This window comes from Ochotona curzoniae, unplaced genomic scaffold (assembly GCF_017591425.1).
Source record: "Ochotona curzoniae isolate NIBS_2020 unplaced genomic scaffold, NIBS_Ocur_1.0 scaffold_4506, whole genome shotgun sequence".
NCBI lineage: Eukaryota > Metazoa > Chordata > Mammalia > Lagomorpha > Ochotonidae > Ochotona > Ochotona curzoniae.
This window is the reverse complement of record NW_024467119.1, coordinates 7,109,697-7,135,504: the sequence shown is the minus strand read 5'-3', so window position 1 is coordinate 7,135,504 and position 25,808 is coordinate 7,109,697. Positions and strand designations below refer to the sequence as shown.

The following is a 25,808-nucleotide window of genomic DNA, read 5'->3' as shown; positions in this document are numbered from 1 at the left end:
GGCGGTGGACGAGGCACGAGAAGGCGGGCCCGCGACTCTCTGGAGTCCCCGCCCGGCGCTTACAAACCTGAAAAACCGGGACGGACGTCAACTTTGGCTCCTGCCCACGCCGCAGGTTTCGCAGGTCCCTGCCCGAGCGCGCGCCCTCACCGCGCCTCCGCCTGGACGCCCGCCTATTTAAACCGCCGGCCCCGGAGCCAGCCAGCTTCCACCCCGGGCGCCCCCTGGACAACTCCACGTAAGTACCTGTTTCCGGGGCTTTGCCTTGCGCGTGGAGAAGGAACCTTGCGTACAAAAGACCCCCGACCGCGCGGTACTTTCTGTTGCTTGTGCAGTTGGGGTTGGAGGCAGGAGGGGGAGTGAAAAAAAAAAAAACAACCCAGCCTTTTTCTCAAATCCCAAGTGCTGCCTGCACTAAAGATCTCAGCCCCACGTGTGTGCGTGCGTGGAACAGCGGGATGCGGAAGCCCTGCCGGAGTCTACGACTGTGCTGTCTCCCTAGTCCTGAAAACCAGCCCTTGTGGCGAGGCTAGGCCGGCTGCGTGGTTCCCCAGCGTTCCTTAGCTGGGGCTGGCAGTTTCGCGTTCATCTCGGAGCAGACTGGCTGGTTCCTAGGCGTCCAGGGTGGGTGGAGAAGGCGGCATCTCCGGGCTGAGCCGGGGTGTGCATGCTCTTGGTGGGGCTCCTGCAGGTGTGTATAACAGTACCCACACGGATCTCCGTCAAGGCCAAGAGCCTCTCCTGCGCCCCGCGGGTTTGACCAGGGTGTGGGCTTGGGGTCTGGGAGCACGGCAGGACCCAGGTGTTTCCAGGAGCCTGATGAGGAGAGGGAAGGAAGCCGCGTACCACTCTGTCTGGAAGAGAAAGGGGACTGCCGGGGTGGGGAGTCTCCAGAAGTCCCCTTGTCACCAGACAGAGCCTTGCAGCCTGCGTACCTGAGAGAATAGAAGGATGAATAGGGGAGAGGTTCTGGGAGGCAGGTGGTACTGAGGAACCCAGGGAGGGAGAATGGGCAGGCCCCCTTAACCCCCTTCACCTAACCCAGCAGGCATTTCTCAGCCAACCACCGGAATCAGATGTGGTGGAGTCTGAGCACAGATGAGCTAGGCAGGTGTCGGGAGGAAGAGAAAGCAAATACAAGGTGAATTCTGTTTCCAAAGAGTTTGAAGTCTCAAGTCCCGGGCTGTAACTAAGCCGGGCAGGAAGCGGTACACCTGTATGATGACATCGCAGACCATGGCAGAAAAGCCATGCCGGTTGGGCTAGAAGACAGCAAGGCGGTGTTCGCCTGGAGAAGGGAGGGTGTCCAGGGGTTCGGGAAGGGTGGCGGGAGGGTGATGGGTATGCCGCCCGGTGTCAGTGAGGCTCCCCACCTGCAGGTAAAAACTTGTCCAAGGGCTCACTTAAACACACACAGTATTGGATTTCAGTTCTGCCCCAACCACCCCGCAACAGTAGAGATAGTTTGTAATAGTTAAGAGTTCTAAAAATCAGATACTGAAACTGAAAAGAAAAGGTTTGGCGGGGGGCGGGAGTTGGGAATGAATTCAGTAAGTTAAGGAGTAGAACCAGAGGTTAAGGTCCTAGCCTTGGTTTTCCAGCAAGAACATCTCACCCGCCGACTGTCAGAATTACAAAACTGCTGTTAAAAACATCAGCGCCCCACCCCAGTCTAGTCTAATTAGGCCAGCATCCCTGGATGGGCAGCCCTGGCCTTTGAAAGCTTCCCAGGTGGCTCTCATGTGTATCCAGGTATTTGAACCCACATAACCCAAGCCCTTCCCTTGGCTGAGGAGGGCAGTGGGATGGAGAGGTACAGACAGGACAGCTCCTGGCTATGCGGCCTGCGTGTCCCACGGTAGGGTGAGTCCAGGAGGTGCCAGGGAGAGCAGCAGGAGGAGAAGGCTGCCTCAGATCTTCTCTCACACAAAAGCATCCAGTGCCTTCTGGCAAACCCTTGGAACAGAGTGCCGGGCTCTGAGGCAGCAAGCCAGAGCATTCCTGGGGCCTCAGAGGTGTGTGATATAAGGAGTGTGTTGCCACGTGAAAAGGGGTGATGAGAAAGTTTCAAAGCAAACACTTGGTTTTACCCCCTGCATGATAACTGGTCGAAGGATTAGAGCTACTGCAAAGAATGTCCGTGGAAGCAGCTGAGGCACCTGCTTGCAGTCACGACCAACCAAGTCGTACAACTTTTCACCCGTGGGACGGGCCCGCCTCGTGCTACCCAGACTTTGGACGGGGATTTCCTTAGCAGAAGCATGGGAGGGTAACTTGTTCCGGTGACTTCTGCACCTTGTCTCACAACGCACACGACGCTGTGCCCTCCAGCTCTTCGCCAGCTCTGCCTTGGCCAGCTGGCCATCATGCCGGGGAGTTAGCCACCACCACCCCCATCCAGGGTACTGTTGGCAGGGTCTCCTTCTCTCTGGGCTTTTCTCTAGAAAGTGAGTTAAAGTTAGGATGCTGATAGACAATCATGACCAAAGGCTTTATGGCCTTAATGGCATGTTACGTAGTTTCAAGCAGGACAGCGGATGCGGGAGCCCTTTGAAAGGCTATGTAAATATAATTCTATCTGCATTTTAAAATGGGCATGATCAGGACAAAGTCTAAAATCAAAACATACAATTCTTCCCTAAATGCCTTGCTGGCCATTGGAGGGGCATGCGTTTCCTCCTTTTCAAAGGCAGAAATCTACCTGAAGGGCCAAGCTAGAAAGTCTGCTTGGTGCCTTCCTTACACAGGCACCCTTCCCTGAGCAGGACGCTGTCCCAGGCAGAGTGGCCTGTCTGGTCCTGGTGATCAGGGTGCCCAGGCCTGCATGCTGAGGGCCCACTAGCCCCAGGGGCCTGGCCCCATGGCATCCCCCAGCATGAGGTGGACCGTGGCGCTGGTGGGCGTGCAGCCAGGTGGAAAGAGGGCATGTTGGTAAACACAGCGGCCGGGACAGGAAGGGGAATTCCTTGCTGGGCCCTTGGGGGCAGAGACCACAGCTATGGAAAGGATGAATTGGCGTCAGGGTGGTAGACGATGCTGGGTTACTGTTTGGGAATCGAATGTTTCTCCCTACCATTCATAATTTAAATTTTTAAAATTTATTCATGTTTTTGCAAATACAGAAAAATTGTGCTTATTTGTGATATTTCAAAACATGTAGATAGGGCATAATGTTCAACTATGGCTGACATGGCTGTTGCTTTAAACACTTGTTATTTATCGTGAAAACATTAAATTCCCTCCTTCTAGCTTTTCTTCTTAAAAAATTCATTTCTTTTTCTAAAGCCAGAGGGAGAAAGAGAGAGACAGAGAGAGAAATTTTCCACCTGCTGTCTCACTCCCCGTGGCCACAATGACTAGAGGAGGCTATTCTTTTTGAACAGTATGTTTTCATTATCTGTGGTTGCACAGCTATGCAATAAATTTGTTAACGTAAGAGATAAGCTTCACTACTGATTAATAGTTCTTTATAACAGAACGTCTCACTTCCTCACATTACTTGGACCATTATTGCCGTCTTCTCTCCGTGGGGAATGGGCGCTGTGTGAAGGTGTGCTGTGACCCAGCCTGGGCTAAATTTTAACTGTGGACAGTCCATTTTTACTTGTGGGAACATGCCTGAGCGTGTCTTTGCCGAATCCTTTTCTGCAGAAATTTAGTGTAGACACGTCATGCAGAAGATAGCCTGGCCTGGAGAAGCCGACACCAGGCCGGGAGGTCAGGGAGAAGCCGACACCAGGCCCGGAGGTCAGGCACCGAGCTCCTATCTCCTCAGCTCTCCTAGGACTTTAAAGAACAGGGGACTCCAAAGAGTCGGTGTCTTGGTGGGGTCAGTAACAGCATTCCCTCCCACCAGCCAAGCTAGAAACAGCGGGGATTCCTATGACCACAGTCCATCGGCTGCTGGCCCAGCAGGCTCTGGAACCTGGCTCCTTGCTGCATCATTCTGGCCTCTCCCTGAGTCCTTTGCCCAACCTAGGACTCAGCTTGCCTGTGGGAAGTGTCGTGTCCCTCACTGCTCAGCCCCAGCTGCAGTGGTAACATTGGTTCACCACAGAGAGGTTCCAAATAGATGTGGAGGCGGTCATGGAGTTGTCTTATCCTGACATGTTGGCTTCAGGTTCCGTGTCAGCTCGCAGCCAGATTGGGCTCTTGGGAAAGTAGAGAAGTGAATTTTTGTTTTCAATTTTTATTGGAAAGTCAGATATACAGAGAGGAGGAGAGACAGAGAGGAAGATCTTCCATCCTCTGATTCACTCTCCAAGTGACTGCAACAGCCAGAACTGAGCCAATCCAAAGCCAGGATCCTGGAGCTTATTCCGGGTCTACCATGTGGGTGCAAGATCCCAAGGGTTTGGACAGTCCTCGACTGCTTTCCCAGGTCACAAGCAGGGAGCTGGATGGGAACTGGGGTGCCAGGACATGAACCAGAGCCCATATGGCATCCCAGTGCGTGCAAGGTGAGGACTTTAGGCGCTAGGCTACTGTGCTGGGCCCGAGAAGTGAAATTTTTACTCATACTTCCACATGTCATTCCTTGAATTTTCTTCTGGTGGTTTGAGTGAGACGCAACTCAACATGGAAACCCCACCAGCTATTCCACAAAAATGAACTCAGGCCTTGTATGTCAACACCAGGCAAGCAAAGACCCTACAGCAAACATTGTCATTTCCTAGTGCATGCCAGGCCAGAAACTAAGACCCAGGGCCCCAGTCAATGGATCCAGACAGAGCCTCTGGAAATCTCCCAGCGTTCTTGCTGCCCTGGCAGATCTGCTGTAGACAGCCTAGTCCTTGTTGGGCCGTCCCATTTCCTTCCCGTGGGGCTGCACCCGAAGGAAGCGCCCGTCAACAGTCCCCGTTAGCTCCTCCATTCCCTCGGTCCAGGCCAGCTTCTAGCCCACAGGGTGCCCAGGGCTGAAATCTAGTTTATCTGAAGCTTTTATTCAATAGCTAATGCTGGAAATATCTATTGCTGTGTGAAGAACTCTTCATGTCTTTTCTGGGAAATAGAATAACATCCTTTGGCACAGAGAGAGAGAGAGATCTGGGGTTTGCAGAGCAGGAATACATCTAGAAGAAGGCCATCTCCCCTCTTTCATGAGCTCAGTTACCCCATGCAGGGCATCCCAAGAAGGACGGGCAGGAAGCAGCTGGGGGCCTGATGTTGTTACTTTCCAGCCTTCTCCCACATTACGGAGTGTGGAGGTCAAAGCCAGCTGCTCACCTTGCCCTTGAAGGCGCCCAGCCCAGACCCTGACGTGGCCATACAATGATGGCAGTCGGGGGTCTGGGAGGTGTTGCTTCGTGATATGCACAAGCACCTTGGAAATAAAGGTGCATGCTAAGATGGGACCGGCCACGAATCCTTTAACTGCTGGAGCCTTTTCTTGGCTTCCAGCTTCCCTTCTTTCTGGCCCAGCAGCTCACATTGAGTCGGCCCCTCTCTTCACTCACGCCCCCTGTTAGGTGTGGTGCCTCCCGCCTGACTCAGCGGTGTGTTACAGATCTGTGCTTGTGGCTGATGATACTTCCAGTGCCTTATCTGCAGCGACTCACGGTCTGTTACTCAGACGCCCCTTTACTTACAGTCTGTTGTTAGCACCTCTTCTGCCTCCAGTCCTCCCGCAGGTGAGGCTGTCTAGAACATGCTCACAGGCATGCCCACCCACACTGTAGATCTGTTGGTGGGAGAGGGGGAGCGGAAGAGGGCGGCTCACAAAACACAGAACGTGGAAACACCCATGAGAAGTGGAGACCCACTAATCCAACTCACACTCTAGCAGTGCAAACATTTAGAAACTTCTTGGTCCCTAGGTAAGTAATTCTTTTAAAAAAATTTTACTTATTTGACAGTGCAAGAGAGAGAGAGAAAAAGAAATTCTCCACCTGCTGGCTCACTCCCCAAATACTGCCAGCAGCCCAGGTGACCAACAGCAGAAGCTGGAAATCAATCCCAGCTCCCTGTACCAGGGCAGGAACCCAACTACCTGGCCCCTCGCTACTGTGTCCCAGGACGAGTGGCAGTTGAGAATCAGATACTGAGCATCGAGCCTGGGGACTCTGAAATGCACTGGGGGCACCTTAACCACTAAGTTAAATACTCACTGGCTTAGTAATTCGAGCTTGAGTGAGCGACTGAAAAAAATCTCCTGGAATTTAACAAGCATGATTTCGATGATCTCCCCTGGTCAATGTCATTTTTTAAACCTGGGCTAATCTATTCCAGGAGCATTTCACTTCTTCAGCATGGTCACTGACTGCCTGGACAAAGCACATGGAACATTCTAAGAAACTGGATCACTTGTGAGACTAAGTGAAGTTTCTAGAACACTGTGGCTGTAGTGGCTGTGAAATCTGACATCACGCAATTGCACAATGTTGGGCATTGAGTCGTTGGCATCTTCACAGTGGTACCTGTGGCTATGCAGTGTTGATAACGGCATTCGTTACCATAATCCACCTGAATGAACTCACCAGCCCTATGAGACACGTGGTATGAACAGGCAGCTCCTGTGGTACACAAGGACATGGAGGTACAGAGCACTAGGGAGGCGTCCCGAGTCCCACAGAGCACTGGAAGGAGAGATCGCTGTGGGTCCAAGCAACCCCCACCCCCTGAGCTGGAGTTCGTACTGTATCTGTCCTTCTTTGTTGTTTTGTGATGTTGTGAATGGGTTACAGGTGCACATTCTTAATTTGTCCCATTAGCTGGGCACCTGCTCACAGGTGTTCCTCTTAGGCCGCCATTATTGTCTCCTAGCAACCAGCAGCATGGCTGGATGGACTTTGGCACAGAGCAGAGTGCCACAAGGTGTGAGCTGCGTGTCACCATCCGTTATCTAATTGTGGCCATAAAATCAAAAAGGTAGCCAGGGCCATAAAAAAAGATCGTTGATTCGGGTATTTTTGTGCAAAGTGGTCATCCTGTTCTCTCAAGGAAGTATTCTCTAGGCGCCCAGGGAGGTCGTGTCTGCTCCCCTGAGGCAGGTGCACTGGCCTCTGGTGACGCCCACACGTGGGCAGCTCGGGCTCCTGGACCCTGATGCCAACCAGCGACTTGAGCAAAAATGCTGTAGACGTCAATAGCTCTTTCCAGGAAAATAAATCACTGTATCATGCTCCTAGAAGTGCAAATGGACAGCCAGAGGCAGACATTTGGAATGAGAAGGTTTTCAAAAAGAAACCCCAATTTTTTAGCAGTACCAGTGGCCGGATGGCTACAGAGCAAGATGGCAGCTTTGCGTACTAGCTCTCTGTGTGCGGCGTATCCGCATCAGGCTTTGAAACTGCCAGACTGCTCAGCAGCAGCAGCACTGACGTTTTTACAGTCTTCCACCCCTCCACGCTGCAAACACCTCTCCTGTCCCTGCCCCGCAGTGGTCTGGCCATGGGGCTCTAAACCAAAGACTGTTGGGAAGTTCAAAGGCAACCCAGTCCACAGTGTACTCCAAACCCACCGGAAAGCCTAATGAGCTGCTAGCTTGACTCAGTCGGTCTATTTATTTTTTTTCTCTCTCTCTCCTTAACTTTTTTCTGAAAGTTGATCTGTTTGTTATTTGCTTCCAAGACTAGGACTAGCAAGTTTCTGTTCAGAAAACACAAGGACTTTTCTGCCTTAAGCTGGAATCTGGCCTTTCAGTGGAGCGGGGCTCCAGGCCTTTGCTGTCTCCTTCACAAATGCAGAGCTCTGAGCATGCGGCTGGGCTCATGGAACTCTCTGGAAAGGCTGTTTTGTTCCCTGTTTCTATGCGATCTAGACAGCTATGGACTGTGCGAGGGACGAGTGGACGCTCCCACTCGCCAGGCGTCAGCAGGATCACATTGCCAAGCCCCACAGCAGGCAGTGGCCCAAGCGTGACTCATGCTTGATTCTCTTGCCACAGCTCCAAGCCACAATGGAAATGAAAGCTCAGGAACTTTGTCCTCTCCTTCTTAGCCGCAGAACTGCCACGGCTCGCCGCACTGCTTGGCCGGATGTCCTGTGGGCTCTAAGCCCCGGCCCACCTGCAGCTTGCTAACTATGCCTGTGTCGTGGTGTTAGGCACTCGTGGTACCTCTGCTGCGCTTTGTTTTAAAATTCTTTATTTCCTTTGTTTATTGAAAGAAAGATTAAGGCATACGGGAAGAGCAAAATCTCAAATCCTTGGGCTTGTTTCCCAAATGCCTGCAACAGCCCGGGCGGAGCCACGCAGGAGCCAGGAATGCCACTTGGATCTCCCCAGTGGGTGAGAGGGCCTGCATAGGGAACAGGATTTGAAGTGGAACTTGGCAGCTGCTCATTTTAAGGAGCTGGTACCGTAGCACAGTAGAGAAAGCCACTGCTTGAGGTGCCGGCATCCTATTTGTGTGCCGATGCATGTCCCAGCTGCTGCACTTCCCACGCAGCTTCCTGCTTACTGCCTGGGAGAGCAGTGGAGGATGGCTCAAGGCCTTGTGCCCTGCACCCATGTGCGAGATGCAAAAGAAGCTCTTGGCTTCTAGCTTCAGACCAGCTCAGCTCTGGCTGTCGCAGCCATTTGGGGAGTGAATCAACACATAGAAGACCCTTCTCTCTGTACTTCTGACTTTCAAAAAAAAAAGTTTTTTAGGGAAACAAGCAGTTTACAAAAATAATTCATTTTAAAAAAATCCTGCATTTGTAGTGAGCATGTATGGAGTTTTTGCCTTGTCTTTTCCACCTGAACAGTACAGGATGTACCGTGTGTATTCGGTTCTGTGAGCAATCCAAGGAGGACTGTATAGGTTCTACGCAGCGACACCACTTCCCAGAAGGGACTGAGGCATTTGCAGGTTTGGCTGTGGGAGATATCTTGGTGCCTTCGCTCCAAAGTGCTCGCTTCCGTCTCTTCCCCGGCCAGCAACTAGACTGTTCTGCCTGACAGCGCCGCCCGGTGGAGGGTGAGGGAGTGCGCGCTCCCCCAGTCCTGTTCCCCCTTTCCCGCGCCTGGGACAGCAGAAGAGCAAGCGCAATGGCAGTCCTGCTCTCTGATGGTCCACGGGCCTCCTCGCACGTCCGCTCGCAGCATGCCTCGCATTCTTCCTCCTTGTCCAGCTCAAGCACGATACAGAAAAAGAAAACTCTGCTTCCGGAAGCCAGAATGGAGCCCGATCCACAGGCATCCAGTACTTGTGCACAGGGAACCCAGCAGTGTTGGAGGGGCTGTTCCAGATGTGCAGGGTGTGTCGGTCGGGCTGAAAAGGACTAACATCTCACAAGTTCTTTGAAGCCCACTTCGTTAGGTCTGTTTTGGCGTAGACCACTCCTATGTTTTCCAAAGAAATGACTTCTTATCACATTTCTCCAGATATTTCCGCAATTACTTTCTCCACTTTGTTTCTTTTATTTCTTTTTCTTTTTCTCTTCCTTTCTTTTCTTTCCTTTCCTTTTTTAAAGATTGAAGCTCATGAAACTAAACGGCTTTAACGCCGCCATCAGAATCAGAGGCAGACTTCTCAGTACTCCTCTGGCACCACAGACAAGTAGATCTCGTGGGTTTTTTGTTCGTTTAATTTTGATCTATTCTGAAAGGTAGAGTGATGGGGTAGGGAGTGGGGATGGGAGGAAAGGCAGAGAAATTTGCATGTACTGGGTCACTTTCCTTATGGACTTAAAGGCACAGGCGGAAGCCAGAGCTTCATCCGGGTCTCCCACCTGAGTGCAGGATCCTCTGCTGCTTTCCTGGGCACCTTAGCAGGGAGCTGGGCCAGAAGTGGAGCAGCCAGGACATGAGCCCACACGGATGTCGGTGGCAGCGTCGCAGGCTGTGGCTTTTCCCCACAACACCACGACACCGGTCCCATTAGTTAGCTTTGCGACCGTCAAGCAGGACATTCCAGTTTCTAAGAGAGGTTCTAGGAGAGAAACGAAAGCAGCCATTGATCACCCGGACTTGTGAGCGCATTGTCCGAGAGCTGCGGGGCTGCCTGCTTGGCACTGCCACCTGCTGCTCGGCTGTCCCTCCCACACTGTCCACTTCATCCTTCCTTCTTCCTCAGTAGGAGATCTTCGATCACTCCGTGGCTTCTGCCTGCAGTCTCTGAATTTACTCTGGGGAGCAGGAGTGTGAGCAGTCATTGATTCAGTTGGCAACTTTTTTTTTTTCATTTTTCCAAGTACAAATTCCCAGGTACTCTGTGAAAGTGAACATAGTAACGTTTTAGGTAAGGTCCTATCTACAAAAAAAAAAGTCTCAGGAGTTAGTTTTTTACATGATTAAAAATTTTTGGTAGTGACCTTGGTGACCAATGAAAATAATAGAGCTGGCCTGGAGACAGAGCCCAAATTGAAAAAAAAAAAAAAAAAAACCTCCACTCCCCATCTGAGTTGGAGCAGGAAATACTTGAAACACAGTAAATAGTAAACATGTGGAACCTTTTAACCCCCAGAAGTTATGCCAGCTGAAGCCAGAAATAGTTTCAAGAAGGTTTGCATGTTATTTGTGGCTTAAATGTGTGTGTGTGTGTGTGTGTGTGTGTGTGTGTGTGTGTGTGAACACAAACTTTGGCAAAAACTATGAAGTTTGAAAAAGCGTCAGTGACACTGGACAAGTGCTAGCGCAACCAGAAAGTAGGCCATTTGGTCCGGCATCCTGGGGGAAGAGTGGCGAGCCTGCTGGAAAGCTAACCGGCACACAGCCTGTGCAGTCAGCAGTTCCACGACTGCGCTACCCCCAGGGGAACCCTAGAAGGCAGAGGTCATAAAAAACAGCAAGCCCAAGCCCTCAATGGCCAGCGGAATGAAAAGGCATCGGTCAGTTGTGGCGGCCACGCCAACTGGAGTCAGGCCTGCAGGCAAATCAACTTCTCTCCATCAGCAGCACAGAGGATTCCTGGAAATGTTGATGGAAAATAAACCAGTTCCCAAGAGAATTAGGGGTAGGATGGTAACATTTTCACACAGAGCATAAACTAAGGCTCTCAGAGCATCTATCCATGCAGATCTGAGAGAACTCATTTTAAGAAGCCCGGAAGTGAGATGTGGTGGTGTTGGGGCCCAGTGGGTTAAACGACCACGCATGACACTGGCATCCCACATGAATACCAGTTGCTCCAGTTCTGATGCAGCTACCAGCTGAAGGGCCCTGGAAAGCACTGGAGGGTAGCCCTGCCACTCCTGTGAGACACACTCTTGGATATCCATGCTTCTGACCTCTCCTGGTACTGCCCCTACCATTGTGGGCATCTAGGAGTGCAATGCATGGAAGATCTCGTTCTCCCTGTGTCTCATTCTCTCTCTCTCTCTCTTAACTCTGTCTTTCAAATGAATACATACTTTAAAAGTTTTTTAAATAACAGAGGAAGGGCAGGCGTACAGCCCAGTGGGTGGGATGTCAGTTGGAGTGTCCACTTTCCGTGTCCAAGTGACTGCACCCCCAGCTCTGGCTCCTGTCCCCAGCTTCCTGCCAGTCCTGTTCCCAGGAGGCAGCGGTGATGGCTCCAGTAGTTGGGGTTCCAGACTACTGGCTTTAGCCCAGCCCAGCCTGGCTGTTGTGGCGTTGGGAATAACAGCAGATTGGGAGCTCTGTATGCCAGTCTCTGCATCTCTCTGACTTTCAGAAAAATAAACTTTTAAAACATTTCTTTTGGGCTCAGCACAATGGCTCGATGACTAAATCCTCACCTTGCATGCGCCGGGACTCCATATGGGTGCTGACTCCTGTCCTGGCTGCTCCACTTCCCATCCAGCTCCCTGCTTATGAAAAGCAGTCGAGGACAGCCCAAAGCCTTGGAACCCTGTACCTGCATGTAGGAGACCCAGAAGAGGCTCCTGGCTTCAGATTGGCTCAGCCTCAGCCCTTGTGGCCATTTGGGGAGTGAATCAGCAGACAGAAGATCTCTCTCTTTCTCCTTCTCTGTAATTCTGCCTTTCCAATAAAAAGAAATCTTTTTTTTTTTTTTAAATTGCTTTTATACAGAGGAATGAAGAATGCAACCTGCAGGCTCATGTTTTTCTCGGAGGGGTCAGCAAGACCGTGGGGCTAGTGGAAAGATACAGGTGCTTTCCGTAGTCTTGGTGATGATGCTTTCATGCCTAAACGCGGTGGTGTTCACTGATGTCAGCTTCACGGATGTTTCATAACGTCCACATACATTACATGTGTCCTCTGGATACCTACCGACATGGGTGAGCACACGATGGACATGCCTGTCCTTCCTGAAGCGTTATTTGGTACCAATCATCCAACTGGGTCTGACCAAGGACATTTTCATTATTAAGAAGAAAATTTCTGATTTTGGAATTTAAAAATGCTTATGGAAAATCTGAGAGAGAAGTATAAAGAAGCTTTTTTTAAAAAAAAAAAACAGACTTGTTTGTTTATTTGAAAGGCAAGAATGGCTGGGAGAGACATCTTGCGCTGTTTGGTTTACTCCCCAGCTGCCCACCATGGCCACGGCTGCACCAGGCCAAAGCCGGGAGCCAGGAACTCCAGCTGGCTCTCCCATGTGGGTCAGGGACTCGCACTTGAGCCATCTTCTGCCGTCTTCTGCTGCTTTCCCAGACACATGCACAGGGGGCTGGACTGGAAGTGGAGTGGTGACAATGTGTTACAGGCAGCAGCTCTATCCACTGCACCTCAAACCGGCCCCCCCGAAAACAAACTTTTTAAGTGATCTGTCATCCTACAATACAGATGTAACCAATCCTAGAACTTTGTTATTTTGCCTTCCAATTGGAATTCATGTTGCCTTTTTTTTTTTTGTAGTTTTAAAATACGGTTTCCTGTCTGGAGTTGCAGTTTCGTTCCCTGAAGACAGCAGCATCTGCAACCTATTTGTTCTAATGTACGGCTTACTATTCTATTAGCAATGTTGTCTGCGTGAATGATGGCTTAGGTGTCAGCGTTTCCCGGAGCCTGCCACATCTTTCCCACCATAATGTTCCACTGAGGAAGAGGCAGAAGTTTGCCTTCTCATGCTGATCTCAATGCAGGAACAGATTTTAATGAGTTTGAAAAGGAGTTTATTTCTGAAAGCGTAAGAAAGCACCCCTTTATAAATCATAATTTAGCATTCTTAAGGCATTTCCTCACTCCTAACTTTGTATCCAAAAGATGAGTAAATAGCCTGATGTCTAAATCACTCATTTCAACATGTACTTTTCTTTTCCTTTTTTTTTTTAATTTATTACATTGCATTATGTGATATAGCTTTTTAGGTATTGGAATTCCCCCTCTCCTCCCCCAATCCTCCCCCCATGGTGGATTCCTCCACCTTGTTGCGTATCCACAGTTCAAGTTCAGTTGCGATTCCTTCCCTGTGAGCCTATACCTAGCATAGAGTCCAGCATCTCATCCTCCAGATAAGTTCAACAGCTTCTTGGGGAGACCTTCTCTGGTCCAAAGTTAGAGCCAACAAAGTGAAATTCCAGTCAATTCCAAGCCCCAACATAACATCAGCAACAATATACAATTTTGTGGGACTAATTGACATAGTATCGAGTAAGCAATATATTAAGATTAAATGCAAGTTCTTAACCTGTGATTACTTCGATGACATTTCAACAATTGAGGTGCGAGACAGTTTAGGAGGGGTGGTGTGCAGAGAAATTCTCAATACCTTGCTGAGAAGTGCTTAATCTTTGTGTCCTCCCTAGGGAAGTGTGTATGAGTTTATGCTGATCAGGCTTTCCTTTTTGTTCTCTGCCTATCTATTCTAACGTGTGTGTGTTTGGCGGGGAGCCTCTGGAGCAACCCCAATGGTCATTGCAGAGAGGGTGAGGACCCAAAGTTGGAACCGAACAAGGACTAGAGAAAGCTTCTCTCCCCAATTCCGAAGGAGGTTTACAGTTCTTCTGGCTCTGAGGACCACTCAGGGTTCCTGTCTGTGTTCCGATGACCCTGGGTCCCACGATGAAGGGCTTGGACTTCTTCCATCCCGTGTGGTAGGTCCAAGGGTGGGGGGGGATGTCCTCTGAGTTCTCGGCCTCCGAAATCATTCCAGTTCCCCGTGGTCTCTTTGGCAGTTGGGATGCAGTCCTTGGTGCCCGTATCATCAGTCCTTGGTGGGGATCTGGGAGTCTCCAGGGTTGGGACACGAGTCTCCTGCTGTTCACCTGCTCCACTCTGGGTGCCTCCCCTGCTCTGTGCATGTGACCACCTGTGAATAGGTAGCTAGGATCTCTTTTGATTCCCCCTGTATGTCTTTGTGTTTTTACCATTGTCTATTCTGTTTTGAGTCTATTGTCTATAGGTTACCTGCCATGTTCCTGGTAGGTTACACTACACGTCCTCCTCGCACATTCAAGGGGAATGGGAGACTTCCCTGCTCTCCCGCTCCATTTCTGAGTAGCACAAGGTTTTGACAGTATATTAGGTATTGCAATTTTTCACAGCCATGGTTAGAGACAGCATTAATTATAGGTTCATCTGAGGAAGATTAACTGTCATTGGGGATTGTTAGGATTGATTCACGTTCACAAAGCACTGAGGGTTCAGCATGGAGCTATCTAAGCAGCAATCAAAGTACAGAATTCCCAGAGCTCCCTGGCCGGGCGGCCAGCAGGCAAAGCCTAGCGCCAAATGGCGCGCTGGCCACCAGGGTGGCAGCTCACCACTTGCGCGTGGCATCCGCCGTGTGCGATCCAGGCATGAGACTTTGCTGAAAGCCCCGGGAGCTCTGGGCCACCATGCAGCAGCCGAGAGGTCATTCTCCCTGGCCCTCGTCCCCAATATGTACTTTTCAAAGCTGATTCCTTTACGACTGCCTCAACCTACTATTGGCTTGTGGGTTTAAGCAGTGTGCAATGTGGGGCACAGGGTCTGCCCACATTTACAGTTGAACCGGCAGGTGGGTCTCTCCCCTCGGGGGCTCCTGGTGCCTGATTGTGATTTGGGGAATCCGGGTAGGCCTAAGTACACTGCTTGTACTCTTAAGACTTTTAAGGGGTGGGGAACTCAGGCAGCGACAGTGGCCCCCTTCCCTGGTCTTTCAGGAAAATGAGCAGTGGGAGCAATGCTGGCTGCACAGCGTGGGTGCCCCCACACCTGTCACAGGACTGTCCATGCCCACTCAGAACAGCAGCAGGGCCCACCATGGCCTTCAGGAGGTTCTCAGCGTGTTCAGCGGGGCCTACAGAGCCTAATGGGGAGCGGGGTTGCTAGTTGCTCTCTCGGCAGCATGGAGCGAGTCAGACCTCCTGCACCTCATTCTCCCAGGGAGTGGAGGTCATTGCCAAGATTTCTTCCCGGCTCTGAGTTCTATGTCAGGAACACTGGGGTGGGCGTTGGGAGACCCACAGGAGTCATGTCAGGCCGCTCTGTCCCATGCAACCTCAGCATGGGTCCAGGAGGCCCAGCTACAGGCTCTTGCACAGGGAGCACTGCCCTCCCTAAAAACCACGTGATCCTAGGTGCCACAGCAAGTGACATGACAGTGGGCAGCCGCTTGGTGAGTGAACCCTAGGCACAAACCACAGCAGACCTATTCAGCATTGCTAAGCTCGATGGAGCTGCTGTGGCTGCATCAAGAAAACAATGTCACCTCCAGACACTCAGTCTGACCAAGTCCACAGCTGAGAGTAGCTTTTTCTCTTTTTAAGATTTATTTATTTTTATGGGAAGGGCAGATTTACAGAGAGGAGGAGAGACAGAGAGGAAGATCCTCCATCTGCTGATTCACTCCCCATGTGGCTGCAATGGCCGAGCTAAGCCAATCTGAAGCCAGGAGCTTCTTCTGTGTCTCTCACGTGGCTGCAGGGTCCCAAGGTCTTGGGCCACCCTCAACTGCTTTCCCAGGCTACATGCAGGGAGCTGGATGGGAAGTGGATCAGCCAGGACATGAACCTGTGCCCATAAGGGATCCCAGTGTGGGCAAGGTGAGCACTTAAGCGACTGAGCCATCACACCAAGCCCTGTCTTTACTTTTTATCTCTGTAACTCTGGCTTTCACGAAACATCTGTTAAAAACAAAAACAAAGAAAAAAAACAAAAGGTTATTCAGGTGGGAGAAATAGGTTTTCTTTTTATGGTACACATTTCCCATGAATTTCTGGAAGACACCTTTATACATGGATGGGGGGGGGGGGCACAGCTAAGTGGATGCATCTTTTAAATCTGTTTTTCTATGAACTTTTGGAAGCCGCAACCTTCACGTTGGGAAGTTAAGAATCGTCTCTACTTTTGCTTTTGTTTTGTTTTTAAACAGTCTACCAGTCGCTGTCATCCCTAATTAATCTTTCCCCTTGTCCACTTACATTGTCTTTATCGCGAGGGCATTTTGCTCAAAGCCCCGGCTTGGTCCTCTCCGCCCTGGGTGCCCGGGCAGTGGCACGGACGTTCCCCCCGCCCAGCCGGAGGCGCGCGGCGTGGCCAGGCAGTGCAGCCCCGCATGAGGGCGCGCCCGGAGCTCCGTGCTGCACGCCGCCGCGCTCACCGCTGCTCTCCCACAGTGCCGGGACCATGTCTGCCGAGTCCGCGAGCGGCCCCACGGAGGACCAGGTGGAGATCCTGGAATACAACTTCAACAAGGTCAACAAGCACCCGGACCCCACCACGCTGTGCCTCATCGCTGCCGAGGCTGGCCTATCGGAGGAGGAGACCCAGGTGAGCCGCCGCCCCCGCAGCCCAGACTGGCACCCGATCCTGGCATTGCCTTTTCCTGGGGTGTGGGGGAGTCGGGGTGGTCCAGGTCGTCCCCTGAGGTGGCTGCCCCCTCTCGCCTTCCCTTGTCCATCACTCCGGTCGGCAATGCCCCTTGGGACAGCCCCGATCCCCGCGAGCACCTGCCCACCTCATCCTCCCACGCTCCCTGCGGCCCCGGCCGGCTCTCTCGCCTCCTTCCCGGCCCGGGCTCAGGTCTGGCTCAGCATTCCGGGGCACCTTGCCCTGGGATGGGAAGCCCCCATAGGCCCCAATCCTCGGGTCCTGGCCAAGCAGGAAAGTGAGGAGTGTGTGGTCAGGGGCTTGGGCGGCAGGGGACCCGGTGCGCTCGTTCGCCTTCCCTTTCGCGCGCATTCTTCTTCCCCTCTGGAGTCCTTCTCCTTCAGGTCTGCTGACGCCGGCGCTGCTTCGCTGGACTTGACAGCTTAGTGCCGGACTTCTGGATCAGCTTGTTAAAAGCTTCCACATTACCCCACAGGCGCCTGAGGGTTCAGAAAGCAACCCCGACCCTGCTTAGTGTTAGCTCCACGTGCAGAGCGTTTTTCCCCCCTCTTTCATGTCTAAATCCGTACTCTGCTTTTTTCCACTGATGGTGGAAAGACCACAGATGACGCACAGCTTGGAAGGGATTTAGCTTGCGTCCTCCCGCTGGAACTGGGAGCAGTGCACACCTCCAGTTCCTCTAAGGAGCCAGCTCCCCATGCCACAGAGTCCTCCCCTCCAGGCACCCAGCTTGGTAGAGGCTGCAGGTTTGGGTTCCAGAGGATGCTAGAATGGAGAGACCCTGAGGCACTTTGGAGAACTTGTGGTAGGTAATCCTCCCACTCACAGGTCCCAAAGAAGGCTCACAGGTCCATTTTTAGCAAGCCTAAGGGCTTGTCTGATCAACCAGGAACCAGGACTTAATGGAGGGTGTCTGGCTGTAACCCGAGTCAGGCAGCTCGGGTTTCCTGCAACCCCTGCCACCTTTCTGCCAAGAGGAACCACGCTGCTGAGGCAGCTCAGATCTGGATAAGCAGCCAGCAACCCCGGGGGCCCCACTCCTCTTGCACCTCTGAGCCTCTGTGCCCTTCCCAGTACTGCAGAGCAATCACGTCGACCTTGGCAGTGACCTGGGCTTGCCAAGCCTTGTACCAGGCACCAGCCACCTATCAGATCATGCTCCTGCCCTCCCCCACCACCCATGGTGCAGGTGAAGAGGAGGGCCAGAAAGGGGCTGCAGCTGGCCAGAGCCCTCAGCTGGGACCTGACCCTGGCAGGCTGGCTTTATGCCACAGAAGGTGGGCAGAGGAAGGCTCCCCGTGGGTGCTGGGTGTCAACAGCAGCCATTGCTGCCTGTGTCCACCTTCCGGGTACTCTCCCTGCTATTAGGGACGGACCACCTGCTGCTTCCAGTGAGTGGGGAGGCCCACCCAGCTCCCCAGCCCTTCTTCCGTTTCCCCCATCCCCCCATTGTCAGATTCACCAGAGGGAGCCAAGGTCCCCACAGCACCAGGTGGTGTGGGGTGAGTCGGCCTCTTCACAGCCTCCCCGCACCCTCACCCCACCCCGCCCCACCCAGCTTCCTCTTCCTGTCCCACAGCCAACAGTCTTTTCCTCCCTCCTGTGGCCTGGCCTAGGCCAACCCTTTTGCCTTCCTGCAGAGTTCTTCATGGAAGCATGAGGAACCCAGAGCCCCAGCCTTCCTGGGGGCCCCAGGCCACCTGCCCGGTGTCCCACCTCCTACCCTTCCCACCTCTACCACCACCAGTGTGTGTGTGTGTGTGTGTGTGTGTGTGTGTGTGTGTGTGTGTGTGCACGTGTCCTCTTCCATCTTCTCCAACATCTGTACTTGCAGAAGTGTCTTTCGGAGAGAAAAGTTCAGGCCATCAGGAAACTGTTTGGGTTCCAAGCAGGTCCTAGAGGAACCCTATAAGCAAATCCACAAGGACCAGAGTTGGAGGGGAGGCATCAGTTCCTAACCTGTAGGGACCCCTGTGCAGGCAGAGGGCTCCCCAAAGCCAGATATCTTGCACTCCAGGGCCGGGTCTTTCTCCTCCCCTTCCTCCAGCATGGATCACCGCGTGGCTGCCTCCCTGGGGGCGGCAGGGGGACAGGGCTCTGTGCCAGGTTTGCGGAAATTTGCGCCCTCCGGGATCCCAGTGCAGATTGATGTGTCTTCTATGTAAATGAAGTGACATCTTGTAGAGACAGCAGCCCCGTCAGTGTTAGGAGCCACTGAGAAAGTCTTTCATCTCTGGGGAGCTTGGGGTGATTCAGTGTTTTCTGTTCTCTCTCACACACAGCGCAAGCCCAGTGCGGCTGGCACTGGTTCTTAGGGAAGTTTCCAGTAATTTTTTTATCTCCACTTGGTGTCCTGGGCTGGTTCCCAGCACCCCGGTGATTTTCATTGCTGGCTGTTGTGTCAGCGGAATAAAGAACTGTGACAGTGCCCCCTTGTCAAGAATGAAGTGTGGGATACCCGAGACAAGGAAGGGAACACGGGTCGCTTTGCCCCAGCCCCCGCTCCTCCCGGGATCTCATTATCATCTGTTGGCTGCTCCGTGGACATAAATCCCCATCAGCGGGCCAGGGTAACGAGGCATTCCTTTAGAGGCAAACAGGAGACAGAGGTCTTTCCCAGGCGGGGAGGTGGTACTGAGAAGTCAAGCATAAAGCCAGGTGGACAACTGGGGTTGAGGGGCGTGAGGAGGCTGCACCCCCAGATTATGAATGCTTTCCTTGGGCGGCAGCTGGTTTGTGAAATGACCATGTATGTGCTTGCCTTCAGAAGAAAATTGAGCTTTTCTCAACTCTTGTTCCCCCACCCCAGCTCGCCCGTGTAGACAGATCTGTGCTGCAGCCCTTGTCCGCAGCACTCCCCCCACATTCCACTGCGCTACCGAGTGGAAAGACACATGGGTGGCTCTTGTGAATGGGGCCAGCTCCAGGATTCAATTAGTCCTTCAAACACTTCTATTTATTCAGCTCTCATGGCTAGAGAGGATCCTATTCAATTAGACCTGTGCTGCCTGGAACCCCCTAGGGAGCCACCTCATGAGCAAAACTGGAAATGAGAGAGAGAGACAAAGAGGCCATTAGATTAAAGATACAGATTGAGCTCAGAAACTGGCATGTGCCAAGGTCCTGAGACAGGCAGTGGTCTCCATGGATATATCATGGTTCTCTGCCCATCCAGCTGTGCTGCCTTTTAGAAGGGAATGGCCATTCCCAGTTTTCACACTTTTTTAAATTATTATTATTTTTCTCTTGCAGAAATGGTTTAAGCAGCGCCTAGCCCAGTGGCGGCAATCAGAAGGCCTACCCTCTGAGTGCAGATCCGTGACGGACTGAGCAGATGTCGGCGGGCCCCAGGCAGCCTCCGGCCTTCTGGCATGAAGACCGGGTGCCCCCATCCCACTGGCTTCAGCAGGCTGCTTTGGTTTTGCAGTGTAGCGCCGTGTGTCCGCGGTTAACCGTCTTGCTATTTAACAACCGTGTCGTGTGTGTGCGTCGTGTACAGAACTAGAAAAGTGTGTCCTGGGAGGCAAAGTACAAACCTCCCGTGGGAAGCTTGGCTTAGCTGGGGAAGCAGTGTGTGTTGTGTGGCCTGAAGGTCGTGCACAAAACAGGTGCGAGTGGGTGGGGTGGGGGCACCTGCATTTCCTCTTGACCTTCACCTCCATTTGCCCTCTCTTGGAGTCATCCCGGCCTCTGATGGAAGGGCAACATGGCAGGGCCGGGAAATAGTTCCTGCTGAGCCTGCTGTCTCTGTCATCTTCCCGATGTTCCATTTCCTAGCTGACTGGGTGAGCATGCATGGGACTGAGTGACTCAGGTCCCATCCGATGGACTGTTGGCTGATACCTGCATGAACTTGGAAAGAACCCAGCCAGGCTAGAAGGCAGACATTCTAACTGGGGAGAAACAGTCGCAAAAAAAAGTCTAAAAACAGGCTTCCACGTATCTTATTTAAATGCATTTGTGAAGTATATTTTGCTAAATATAACAAACTGCTCTTTTTTTTCATTTCTACCATGACAAATCTAAATAAAACTAACCTTTTGTGGAAAATGCATAGAGGGTGTCTTCTGTGCATTTTTGCCCAGGTAGTGAGCTTTTCAGACACGCAGAGGCGGAGATGGCTGGTGGAGGAAGAGGCTGGCCCTGGGCCGGCTGCCTTGGAATCTCCAACATCCAGCCACAAGCACTGGGCCACAGTCTGTGTGCTGTTTGTGCACACATGAGGGTTATCTTAACAATAAATTATTAAGATCTATTTTACTTGGAAAAATTACAAAGAGAGAGAGATGGAGACACAGATAAGCAGTCATAATGACCAGAGCTTGGACTGACCCCTCAACTGAGAGTCAGGGGTTTCTGGGTCTCCCATGTAGATGCTGGACCCCAAGGCCTTGGGCCATCTTCTACTGCTTTCCCAGGCAACTGGATCAGAAGTGGAGTGGCCAGGACTTGAACTGGTGCCCATATGGGATTCTGGCATCACAGGAAAAGGAGGATTAGCTTGTGACTCAAGCCTTTGAAACATTTTGACCTTTGCTGTTGCAAGGATGCTGTGGCCAATCTATAACCATCCGGATCACAGCACATATGACCCCTTACCAATGTATCAGCTAGGATGGTATTTGATGGCAAGGACAGTAGCTTGGTTGCAATGGACTAACCAAGTAGAGTTGTTTGTGGTTGTTACAGCAGACATCAGCAGGGGAGGCATCTTGGGACTTTGAAGTGGCTCCCTAGCATTGTTAAAGACCTAGGGCCATTCATCTTTCCACGCCGCTCATGAGGTGGATGCTTGGACATTTGGTCTACATTCCAGAGAGAATGGCACGAGCCAAGCACAAACACCAACCAAGACTCTCCCTTTCAGGTTTATTGGAAGCCCCTACATCAGCACCTTCAACCTACGTTTGTGGCCGAAGCTGTTCCCACAGTGACCGCCCCCCACCTGCCAGGGAGTCTGGAAAAGGGAGTGCTTGCACTTAAGCAAAATTAAGGCTCTGTTGGCAAGAAAGATGGGAGAATGGCTAAAGAAAGGCCCCCTCCCCTGCTGTGTTGTCCAGTCCAGCCAGGCCAGGCAAATACTGGTGGCAGCTTCTCAGCCCTTCCTTACGCCGTGGCCCAGCCTCTCCAGTTCTTTAAACACGAGAGCCCTGGGATAGAGACTCAGGACACAGATGTTTATGCAGTGCTGGTACACATCCTTGGCAGTTTCCTCTCCCTCTACCTTCTCCATCTCTCCAGTAAACAAACACACAGTGCAGCAGGCTGGGAAACAGAGTGGCCTCATCCCACACATGCTGGCCCTGCAATCAGACCTAACCTTCTAGGAACAGGGAGGGTGGAGATGGGGCAGCCACATGAGGGCCTGCAGACAGGTGATTAAAGACTGCCACACAGTCTGTGCAGTGTGCTTCCAGAAATGCCAGCTAGCAAGGGAGACAGGGAATGGGGCTGCTGGGAGGACGGCAGGCATGGCCACAGCTGGCTCCTGTCTAGCAAAGGAGCCACAAAACCAGGTGTGAGGGGCAGCTCAGACGTCTCAGACACAACCAAGAGTGGCAGGCGGCTGAGCAGGGAGTGTGTCTTACATGTGGATGGCCGAGACAGCCTAGTGTTCTCCAACAAGCGCATGCTGGGAGGCAGCAGGGATTCGGTGTCCTTCCCAAGACACATCTGTCACCAATAGTCATCTCCCTGCAGCACGAGAACAGCAGCGGTGCAGTGGGTTCAGCTGTGGTTTGGAATGCTGGCATCCACATCAGGGCGCCAGTTCATGTCCCAGCTGACCTGCTTCCAGCTTCCTGCTAATGTTCCTGGGAAAGCTGCAGATGGCCCAAATATGTGGACCACTATAACCACATGGGAGGTCAAGATGGAGCTCCTGGCTTCAGCCAGGCTCAGACTTAGGGTCTCAATCATGTGGGAAGTGATCCAGAGAACAGAAAATTTCTATTTCTATCACTCTGCTTGTCAATTAAAGACAATTAAAAAAAAAAGAATAATGCTTTAAAAAGCTCTTGCAAAACAACAGCAATCTTATCACTACGAAGTGTTGACGGAAGCAGAGCGGGTGGCTTGGATGCCTTTTAAAATGTATTGATTTTCATTGTATTAGAAATAGACACAGAGAGAACAAGAGAGAGCTGCCAGCACCCACTGATTTACTCCCCAGGTATGACTGGGCCATACTGAAGTCAGTGGGTCTCTCACATGCATGACAGAGACCCAAGTACAAGGGCCATCCTCTGCTGCCGCCCCGGGTGAGTGCCAGCAGGAAGCCAGGGTCCGAAGCAGAGCTGGGATTCTATCAGCCAGGCCCTCCACTCTGGGATACAGGCAGCCTAAGCAGCGTCTTAAGCACGTGCCAAATGCCAGCCCGAAGAAATCAATCCCCAGGACAGTCAGAATGTTCCAGTTGTATCTGAAGTCCATTGCGGACCACAGGTCACATGCCGAGAACTCATCCCCAGCCCCCTGCCCACCTCATGCTAGGAGGTTTGATGTGATTTGGGCCCCGGGCTCCTGCAGGAGTGACAGCCCTGGAGTCGTAGGTTCCTGGGACTCAGAAGGCACAGGTGCAATGCAGCTGCGACTAGAGGCCAGCCCTGGGAAGTGACCAGACTGGGATGGGTCCTGCTGGCTCTGCAGGGAGACACACAAACACCCTTTGGCTTTCTGGGTCCTGCCACATGGTCACCTTGAAGCTGTGTGATGCCACATTCCACGAATTAGTTGAACCAGTAATCACCCCACTTTCATTTCCATCCCCACATCCTCTCGTCTCTTCCTGCCTTGAGCCACTTTTGTTTGTTCCTTGCAAAAACCAAGATAAGTCCAAGACTGAAACATACAAAAAGAGCCTGCATAATGATAGATTTCTAATTTCCATGATGGTCAAAGGCTCAACGGCTCTACCAAAGAAAGAATCAACAGCGAAAAAGCAAAAGGACTGTGAAAAAGTCACAACAGTATTAAAATTATGGAAGTCTGGCCTTCCATCCACCTGTGGACTTCAAGGTTGACAAAATGCTCTATTTGTAACAAACCTGGTGCACAGAGACTTTTTTCTTTTCTTTTTTTTTTTTCCTTAGCTTTCTATTTTTAAAATTTTAGCTCCCACATATAAGGGCAAGCATGTGGTATGTGTCTGCTGTGTCTGGCTTCTTCCCCTCAACATGCCACTCCCACATTTCAGCCACTTTGTTGCAAATGATAAAATTTCATTCTTTTCACAACTGAATACTATTCTAGTGTGTGTATATCTCATTTTCTTTATCCATTCATCTGCTGATGGACACTTAGATTGATTCTGTGTTTGGGGGACCTTTCACACTCTCCTTCACAACGCACTGGGCTGGGTTGTTTTCTATGCACAAATGCACACAGGCCTGAGAGAACTCACTTTTGGAGCAGCGGCACCTTGGAGCACGGCTCTGAGAGGGTACAAGGGTTTTGCCTAAGGACCACGGGGGCTCCTTCATTCACGGAATCATCTGTGTGTCTCGAGAGCTTGAAAAGGCGGACCTTGAGGGGGAAGGCCAAGAAGAATTCTGTGACTGTACAACAAAGCAACAGAAATGCTGAGCATAGTCCCAGCTCAGGGAGAAGATGTTTGGATTCTGAACCCATTCAGGAGGGAGAAGTAGGGGGGCAGGCCTGGGAAGGTGACGGGCTCCAGCCATGTGCCACGTCCCCTGCCCGCAAGTGCTGAGGACACTGCGTCAGCCTGCTCCCAGAAGAGCAGCCTCTGCATCTGGGAAACACCTGCTTATGGGGATCTCAGGGGAGCTACTCACCACAGCTTCCAGACTTCCCACCCTCTGGAAGTCAGACGCAGGGCCTGGCTGGCCTGTCACAACATGAGGGATGATCCACTAAAAGGCTCTCAACCAAAGACGGAACAACTGAAACCCTTTGCTCAAATGTTCCCACTTGCCGGGAAGGGATTCCTGTATCACACCATTGATGGAGGAGGCTTAGGGCTGTAGGTCCACCCAGACCCTCTGCAGTGGGCAAGAAGGAAGGGAGGTAGCCAGAGCAGCTGGAGAGCAAGCCCATGCCTTGACTCTCACGCTTCCCTTGGCCTACCCCCACCTGCCCAGGTTGGGATCTAGCAAATTATCTTCCTGTTGTCCACCTCTCTTTTGTAACCAGGACTCCTGGCTACTAGCAGGGTCAGAAGGGAAGACAGTAGCACAGGGAGGGAGGATTCCAGCAGGGGCAGGAATTCACAGAAAGAGATGACCCACAGGACACGAGACGGTACATCATGCAACTCCTGGACGAAGCCCCAGCCTCTTCTCAGCAGAGACTCAAGGAGAATATTGCTTGCCAATTAAAAGGGGGAAAAAAAATAGGGGGTGGGCACTGTGACACAGTGGATCTAGGCCTGTGCCTACAGTGCCAGCATCCCATATAGATAGCAGTTTGAGTCCCAGCTAATCCACTTCCCAACCAGCTCCCTGCTTATGTCCCAGGAAAGCAGCAGAGGATGGAGCAAATCCTTGGGCTCCTGCAACCACATGGGAGACCTAGAAGAAGCTCCTGGCTCCTGGCTTTGGATCAGTGCAACTCCAACCACTGCGGCCATTTAAGGGATAAACCAACAGATGGAAGATCTCTCTCTTTGTCCCTCTTTATCTCTCTCTAACACCAATCCTGTTTTAAAGAAACAGACTTTAAAAGGCAAATAAGCCACAGACAAGAAGCTTATAGGCTTCCTTTGGAACTAAAAGCAGCTCCATGTTAGTCACTTTCTGGTCACCTTCTTGGGCAAGGTTTGGTTCTCTCTCAAATCTTGCCTTCCTAAGGGGTAGATCTTGTCCCACACGGTCCACTGTCCAAACATAATTTATTTTAAATGAAATTGGGAACTATTTCAAACCACTGATCTCAGCACCAAAGTGAGCAGTGGACAGGAGGGTAAGCATGGACAGGCAGTACTAGAAACTTGGCGTGCTTTTCTCGCACAGAGGATACAGGTCAAGCCCTTGGCCGCCGTCGATGGGGGTGAGGCAGAGCAGGGCGTTTTGGTTTGCAGCCTGATGCTGTGATCCGCACTCCACACAGAGGACGAGCGGAGGCCCCCAGGGCCACTGTCCCTGCCCACCAGGCAAGCATACTGCCGCAAACTCCCGGATGTACACGCCCACTGCATCCCATGATGGCTGCTTCTAAGAATGGGCTGCCCCCACCTAGAAAAAAA

General features: G+C 51.8%; 1 protein-coding gene across 1 annotated transcript; it reads left to right on the top strand.

Annotated features, from left to right (window-relative positions):
• The first annotated feature begins 201 nt into the window (after positions 1 to 201).
• On the top strand, positions 202 to 20,655 carry HOPX (HOP homeobox). Its single transcript, XM_040967232.1, has 3 exons — positions 202 to 238; positions 16,390 to 16,543; positions 19,856 to 20,655. The coding sequence occupies exons 2-3, from the start codon at positions 16,400 to 16,402 to the stop codon at positions 19,931 to 19,933; spliced, it is 222 nt and encodes a 73-aa protein (XP_040823166.1). The 5' UTR covers positions 202 to 238; positions 16,390 to 16,399; the 3' UTR covers positions 19,934 to 20,655.
• The last annotated feature ends 5,153 nt before the right edge of the window (positions 20,656 to 25,808 follow it).

What these genes read in the sequence shown, in the direction of transcription:
- HOPX (XM_040967232.1), top strand. Translation starts at nt 16,400, where the DNA reads ATGTCTGCCGAGTCCGCGAGCGGCCCCACGGAGGACCAGGTGGAGATC. An exon ending in TATCGGAGGAGGAGACCCAG is followed by an intron (nt 16,544 to 19,855) that starts GTGAGCCGCCGC and finishes TTTCTCTTGCAG; the next exon opens with AAATGGTTTAAGCAGCGCCT.